The 7935-nt window shown below is 50.4% G+C and overlaps 1 protein-coding gene across 1 annotated transcript in view; it reads right to left on the reverse strand.

Moving 5' to 3' along the window:
- Positions 1 to 7138, reverse strand: part of LOC306982667 (zinc fingers and homeoboxes protein 1-like) — a 43379-nt gene extending 36241 nt beyond the window's left edge. The window contains exons 1-4 of the mRNA XM_079583136.1: positions 6867 to 7138; positions 2854 to 3002; positions 2573 to 2757; positions 971 to 1386 (exon numbers count right to left, since the gene is read on the reverse strand). Of these exons, the coding sequence (XP_079439262.1) occupies positions 971 to 1386; positions 2573 to 2757; positions 2854 to 2976 (724 nt within the window). The 5' untranslated portion in view covers positions 2977 to 3002; positions 6867 to 7138. The remainder of the gene's footprint in view (positions 1 to 970; positions 1387 to 2572; positions 2758 to 2853; positions 3003 to 6866) is intronic.
- Positions 7139 to 7935: the final 797 nt, after the last annotated feature.

A 7935-nucleotide genomic window follows, 5' to 3' on the forward strand; every position in this document is an offset into this window, starting at 1 on the left:
GGTTTGACTCGGGTCTGACTCGGGCCTGACCCGGGTCTGACCCGGGCCTGACTCGGGTCTGATTCGGGCCTGATTCGGGCCTGACTTGGGTCTGACTCGGGCCTGACTCGGGCCTTACTAAGGTCTGACTCGGGCCTGACTCGGGCCTGAATCGGGTCTGACTCGGGTCTGACTCGGGTCTGACTCGGGCCTGATTCGGGTCTTACAAAGGTTTGACTCGGGTCTGACTCGGGCCTGACCCGGGTCTGACCCGGGCCTGACTCGGGTCTGATTCGGGCCTGATTCGGGCCTGAATCGGGTCTGACTCGGGCCTGACTCGGGCCTGACTCGGGCCTGACTCGGGCCTTACTAAGGTCTGACTCGGGTCTGACTCGGGTCTGACTCGGGCCTGACTCGGGCCTGACTCGGGTCTGACTCGGGCCTGACTCGGGCCTGAATCGGGCCTGAATCGGGCCTGAATCGGGCCTGACTCGGGCCTGACTCGGGCCTGACTCGGGCCTGACTCGGGTCTGACTCGGGCCTTACTAAGGTCTGACTCGGGCCTGACTCGGGCCTGACTCAGGTCTTACTCGGGCCTGACTCGGGCCTGACTCGGGCCTGACTCGGGTCTGACTCGGGCCTGACTCGGGCCTGACTCGGGCCTGACTCGGGCCTGACTCGGGCCTGACTCAGGTCTGACTCGGGTCTGACTCGGGCCTGACTCGGGTCTGACTCGGGCCTGACTCGGGCCTGACTCGGGCCTGACTCGGGTCTGACTCGGGCCTGACTCGGGCCTGACTCGGGCCTGACTCGGGTCTGACTCGGGCCTGACTCGGGCCTGACTCGGGCCTGACTCGGGTCTGACTCGGGCCTGACCTGGGCCTGACTCGGGCCTGACCCGGGCCTGACTCTGCACTTTAAGCCCTGAAATAAACCTCGCTCTAAGCCGCAGTGGCCTCAGATAAGCTCACGCCTGTGTGGTGGGCGTTACCTTTGAGCTGAATGCCGGAGCCGTTCACCACGAAGCTCTGATTGGCCGAGACGAGGCGCGGAGCTGCGGGCGCCACGGGCGCCGGAGGAGTGGGCGTGGCCACAGGGGTGAGGGGGGCGGGGCTCAGCACGGGCATCTCTTTGCTGTCGTAGTCCTCCTCCTCGTCGCTCTCCAGCTTAATGACGTCGGCGGGCGGCGGCGAGATCGGCCTCTGGCTCCGCCTCATGATGGGCGTCTGGCTCAAGGCGATGTGGGCGGGGCCAGGCTCCTCCTCGCCGCTGACGAAGCTGCCGTCGAAGGTCAGGTCGTTCACCGTCTGCTGGAAGATGGTCTGGTTGTTTCGAGTCACCATCGTCCGCGTGAAGCTGTCCTCGCCGGGATGGCAGCGAGCGTTATGGATCTGCAGCGTGTCATAACTGAGGACGACAAGAGGAACGCCATGACCTCACCGTGACCTCACCGTGACCTCACTGTGACCTCACTGGGACCTCACTCATGAAGCTGTCCTCGCCGGGATGGCAGCGAGCGTTATGGATCTGCAGCGTGTCATAACTGAGGACGACAAGAGGAACGCCATGACCTCACCGTGACCTCACTGTGACCTCACTGTGACCTCACTGTGACCTCACCGTGACCCCACCGTGACATCACCGTGACCTCACTGTGACCTCACTGTGACCTCACTGTGACCTCACTGTGACCTCTCTGTGACCTCACTGTGACCTCACTGTGACCTCTCTGTGACCTCACTGTGACCTCACTGTGACCTCTCTGTGACCTCACTGTGACCTCACTGTGACCTCTCTGTGACCTCACTGTGACCTCACTAATGAAACTGTCCTGTGTGTTGTAGCTGGTCTCCTCCCCCCTCGGTGTCTCCTCCCCCCTCCCTCCTCTCCCCCCCTCCCTCCTCCCTCCTCCCCCCCTCCCTCCTCTCCCCCCCTCCCTCCTCTCCCCCCCTCCCCCTCCTCTCCCCCCCTCCCCCTCCTCCCCCCCTCCCCCTCCTCACCTCTTGGTGGCGTAGTCACACTCCAGGCAGACGTAGCTGGTGTTGGTGACGATGGTCGGGTGTTGTTGGGTAACTCCTCCCCCCTCGGTGTCTCCTCCCCCTCCTCTCCCCCCCTCCCCCTCCTCTCCCCCCCTCCCCCTCCTCTCCCCTCCCTCGTCCCCCCCCCTCCTCACCTCTTGGTGGCGTAGTCACACTCCAGGCAGACGTAGCTGGTGTTGGTGACGATGTTGTTGGGTTCCTCCTCCCCCCTCGGTGTCTCCTCCCTCCTCCCCCCTCCCCCTCCTCTCCCCCCTCCCCCTCACCTCTTGGTGGCGTAGTCACACTCCAGGCAGACGTAGCTGGTGTTGGTGACGATGTTGTTGGGTTCCTCCTCCCCCCTCGGTGTCTCCTCCCTCCCCCCCCCTCCCCCTCCTCTCCCCCCCTCCCCCTCCTCTCCCCCCCCCCCTCCTCACCTCTTGGTGGCGTAGTCACACTCCAGGCAGACGTAGCTGGTGTTGGTGACGATGGTCGGGTGTTGTTGGGTAACTCCTCCCCCCTCAGTGTCTCCTCCCCCTCCTCTCCCCCCCTCCCCCTCCTCTCCCCCTCCCCCTCACCTCTTGGTGGCGTAGTCACACTCCAGGCAGACGTAGCTGGTGTTGGTGACGATGGTCGGGTGTTGGGCGTCGACGTGCGCCGTGAACAGGTTCAGGTCCGACGTTTGGAAACTGCAGTATTTACACTCGTACCCGCCCCCCGCCGAGGCCCCGCCCCCGACGCCGGCGCCTGGGAAACGCTCCGTCTGTGCCGGGAAAAACAGGAGATCACGTTTATACAGGGTTCTGCCCCCCCCCACGCCCAAACACATGTATAATCCCTGAGCGACTGAGAGCCACACCTGCATTATGTCGTCATCGCTGTCGTCGCTCCTGGCCCCGCCCTCTCTGGCAGTGCTGCGCTCCGATTGGTCACTGAGTTTGGGGACCATACACGGCGCCGCGGACTTCCTCCGACTCGCCATGGCAACCAAGTCAGGCTCCTCCCCCTCTGCGGGACACGTCAGGAACACGTCAGAAACACGTCAGAAACACGTCAGAAACACGTCACAAACAATTCAGGAACACGTCAGAAACACGTCAGAAACACGTCAGAAACACGTCAGAAACACGTCAGAACCATGTCAGAAACACGTCAGGAACACGTCAGAAACACGTCAGAAACACGTCAGAGACACGTCAGGAACACGTCAGAAACAATTCAGGAACACGTCAGAAACACATCAGAAACACGTCAGAAACACGTCAGAAACACGTCAGAAACACGTCAGAAACACGTCAGAAACACGTCAGGAACAATTCAGAAACACGTCAGAAACACATCAGAAAAACGTCAGAAACACGTCAGAAACACGTCAGAAACACGTCAGAAACACGTCAGGAACACGTCAGGAACACGTCAGGAACACGTCAGAAACACGTCAGGAACACGTCAAAAACACGTCAGGAACACGTCAGAAACACGTCAGAAACACGTCAGAAACACGTCAGAAACACTTCAGAAAAACGTCAAACACGTCAGAAACACGTCAGAAACACGTCAGGAACACGTCAGGAACACGTCAGAAACACGTCAGAAACACGTCAGGAACACGTCAGAAACACGTCAGAAACACGTCAGAAACACGTCAGAAACACGTCAGGAACACGTCAGGAACACGTCAGAAACACGTCAGAAACACGCCAGAAACACGTCAGGAACACGTCAAGAACACGTCAGGAACACGTCAGAAACACGTCAGGGACACGTCAGAAACACGTCAGAAACACGTCAGAAACACGTCAGAAACACTTCAGAAACACATCAGAAACACGTCAGAAACACGTCAGGAACACGTCAGAAACACGTCAGGAACACGTCAGAAACACGTCAGAAACACGTCAGGAACACGTCAGAAACACGTCAGGAACACGTCAGAAACACGTCAGGAACACGTCAGAAACACTTCAGAAACACATCAGAAACACGTCAGAAACACGTCAAAAACACGTCAGGAACACGTCAGAAACACGTCAGAAACACGTCAGAAACACGTCAGAAAAACGTCAGAAACACGTCAGAAACACGTCAGAAACACGTCAGAAACACGTCAGAAACACATCAGAAAAACGTCAGAAACACGTCAGAAACACATCAGAAACACGTCAGAAACACGTCAGAAACACGTCAGAAACACGTCAGAAACACATCAGAAAAACGTCAGAAACACGTCAGAAACACGTCAGAAACACGTCAGAAACACGTCAGAAACACGTCAGGAACACGTCAGAAACACATCAGAAAAACGTCAGAAACACGTCAGAAACACGTCAGAAACACATCAGAAAAACGTCAGAAACACGTCAGAAACACGTCAGAAACACGTCAGGAACACGTCAGAAACACGTCAGGAACACGTCAGAAACACGTCAGAAACACGTCAGAAACACGTCAGGAACACGTCAGAAACACGTCAGAAACACATCAGAAACACGTCAGAAACACATCAGAAAAACGTCAGAAACACGTCAGAAACACGTCAGAAACACATCAGAGACACGTCAGAAACACGTCAGAAACACGTCAGAAACACGTCAGAAACACGTCAGAAACACGTCAGGAACACGTCAGAAACACGTCAGAAACACGTCAGGAACACGTCAGAAACACATCAGAAAAACGTCAGAAACACGTCAGAAACACGTCAGAAACACATCAGAAAAACGTCAGAAACACGTCAGAAACACGTCAGGAACACGTCAGGAACACGTCAGAAACACGTCAGAAACACGTCAGAAACACGTCAGAAACACGTCAGAAACACGTCAGAAACACGTCAGAAACACATCAGGAACACGTCAGAAACACGTCAGGAACACGTCAGGAACACGTCAGAAACACGTCAGAAACACGTCAGAAACACGTCAGGAACACGTCAGAAACACGTCAGGAACACGTCAGAAACACGTCAGGAACACGTCAGAAACACGTCAGAAACACGTCAGGAGCACGTCAGAAACACGTCCGTCTGTCTTTCCTGTCAGGGCAGGATTTACTCTCACGGACGATTAATGAGTAAAAAACACAACATGTACAACAGCTGCAGTGGCGCTTATGGCCTCTAGGGGCACGAGTTACCTGTTACTTACTGCATCATAATGACTCATATGTTCCCGTATTTATTTTATTGTTTTGCCCTGTATTCTCCGGACAGTCCCGCTGAGACTCAGAATCTCTGTTTCGGGTGTTTAGTGTCAGTAATGTGTTAATGTGACACTTTATTTCCAGAAGCTTTTAGATTTGGGTAAAGCCGAGCTGGTGAAAACAGTTCAGGCTGGGGGTTAGAGGTTAAAACCTTTCCCGAAACTCACTGTATCGTGATCAGGGCGGCACGATATATCGCAAAACACATCGTATCATTAGGTGACGCAACATCCGCATCACGACACGACATATGGCGATATATCATGATAGACTGCAAAACATCTGTATCGCGACATACACTATATATCATGAAAACCTTGTATAATGACATTTGGTGACATACGATATCGTGATACGTCATGACATCGGGTGATACAATATCCGCATCAAGACACACTCGATATATCGTCACGTCGTACAACATATCACACGACACACGACATATCACGACATATCACGGCGAGGGCTGGACGATGTGGATATATCGTGATATAAAAACACTGTATCGCGTCATACACGATACATCGCGATATATCTCGAAAACAGTGTGTCGCGAAATTCGATGACAAACAATATCGTGATATGTCGCGACATTGGGTGATACAATATCCGGTGATCTGTATCACAACACACTCGATATAGCCCAAAATAACACGAGACACACGACATATCACGACTTATCACGACATATCGCGACTTATCGCTTCTTATCACGACATATCACGACGAGGGCTGGACGATATGGAAAAAATGTATACCTCGATATTCATGGCAGATATCTCCATATCGATATGATGTAACTATGGCTTATTTGAAAACCAAACATTTTTCTGAATAATAAAAACCTAATAATAAAGAGTGCAGTTACATTGATGAAAATCATATCGTTTATATCTTGGTTTTTACATTTTTAATGTTTTCAATGTTCATATCGCGATACAAACACAATAACGATGTATCGTTCAGCCCTAATCACGACATCACTCAGTCTGCACTGAGTTTATAAAAAGTGTTGTGGAGAATACTTTCAGAGTAATCTGAGTACTTTTAGATACTTTCACTTTATATTTGTGTATAATATAAATGTACATACACCTGTTAAACTTACCATTAATGAAGAACTATTTAACTCTGAAAAACAGCTCAACACTAAAGTTCTTTCTTAATAATGTTGTGAATATGGAGCTAGAATGTAATGACTAATACTGGGACATTACCTTGATATCTGGACAGTAATAATACTCTCAGATGAAACTTAAGCAGAGAATACAGTTACTCAGAGTGAGTACTCTAACACGTGTAGTTTAGTTACTCCCAACACTGTTTATAAATGTGTCAAAGTTAAAGTCAGACACATGTTTCACACTGAGCTGTGAGAATATGACATTATAAACATAAACATCAGCTTCACCCCGCCCTGAGAGTAATATCTGTGTAATATCTGTGTAGTATCTGTGTACTATCTGTGTACTACAGTGTAATAACCGTGTACTTGCTGTGTAATAATACTCTGATAAACACTGGGCTCGGGGATAAAAACAAACGTCCTGAGCTCCACATGTCTCTTTATCTCCGCTGCTTTGGGCTTTTAGACACAAACAGCGGCTGAGCTAACGGCTGAGCTAACGGCTAACCCCGGCCCTCCGCCCTCCGGCCCCGGGCTGTCCTCACCTCAGCCCCCGGCCCGCAGCATCCTTCTGTGGGGAGGGCAGTTAGCTTCGGCCGCTGTAGCTCTGTAGCATCTCCGGCTCTTCCGGGCCTCGGCGGTGAGTCTCTGCGGGGCTCTGGGGCTCTCTGTGGCCGGCCTCAGCTCCGCTCCGCCCGGCCTCAGGCAGCGGACTCCCCCGGGGACATAGCGCTCGGTCTGCGGGGGGACAGTGCGCGGACACGGGGACACTTTTGGAAAATCTCCGGACAATAATGTCAAAGTGTTGGCCTTCACAATAAAACCGGAAGTGCTTCTCCCGCTCTTCGAAATAAAACATAAGTGTATCCAATATTATGTTTATATATTATAGTATTATGTTTATATATTATTATGTTTATATATTACAGTATTATATTTATATATTACAGTATTATATTTATATATTACAATATTATGTTTATATATTACAGTATTATGTTTATATATTACAGTATTATGTTTATATATTACAGTATTATATTTATATATTACAGTATTATATTTATATATTACAGTATTATGTGTATATATTACAGTATTATGTTTATATATTACAGTATTATGTTTAAATTTGATCTAACCAGAGTTTATATAACATTATGTTTTTATATTATGATGTTTATATTTGACCAGCACTTTGGGGCAGTGGCTGCTGTTTGTAAATGTGCTCTATAAATAAATTTGACCTTGATTTATTGTAGGATTTGGTGAGTGTGGTTTCTGCAAATGAACAAACAGAACAATATAGTTATATATTAGAGAGCACAGAAATGATATACTGTTATACAGACTATTCACATAAGATACACCAACATGTACTGACTTATTCAATAGTATAATATAGTATAATCGCACTCTTAAACATAAGACTGACTATAAACGAAATTACTGCAAAGTACTAAATAATATGCTCTGCAGTCACTGAAAGAAATGCAGGCAAATTACACTGCACTACCGTTACAAGCCACAAGATGGCGCTCTGAGACCACAAATGGAAACGTCTCTCAGGAACGTCTAGTAAACGTCATGGCCACAAGAAATATGAACATTTAT

Source organism: Gobius niger, assembly GCF_951799975.1.
Source record: "Gobius niger genome assembly, contig: SCAFFOLD_62, whole genome shotgun sequence".
Lineage (NCBI taxonomy): Eukaryota > Metazoa > Chordata > Actinopteri > Gobiiformes > Gobiidae > Gobius > Gobius niger.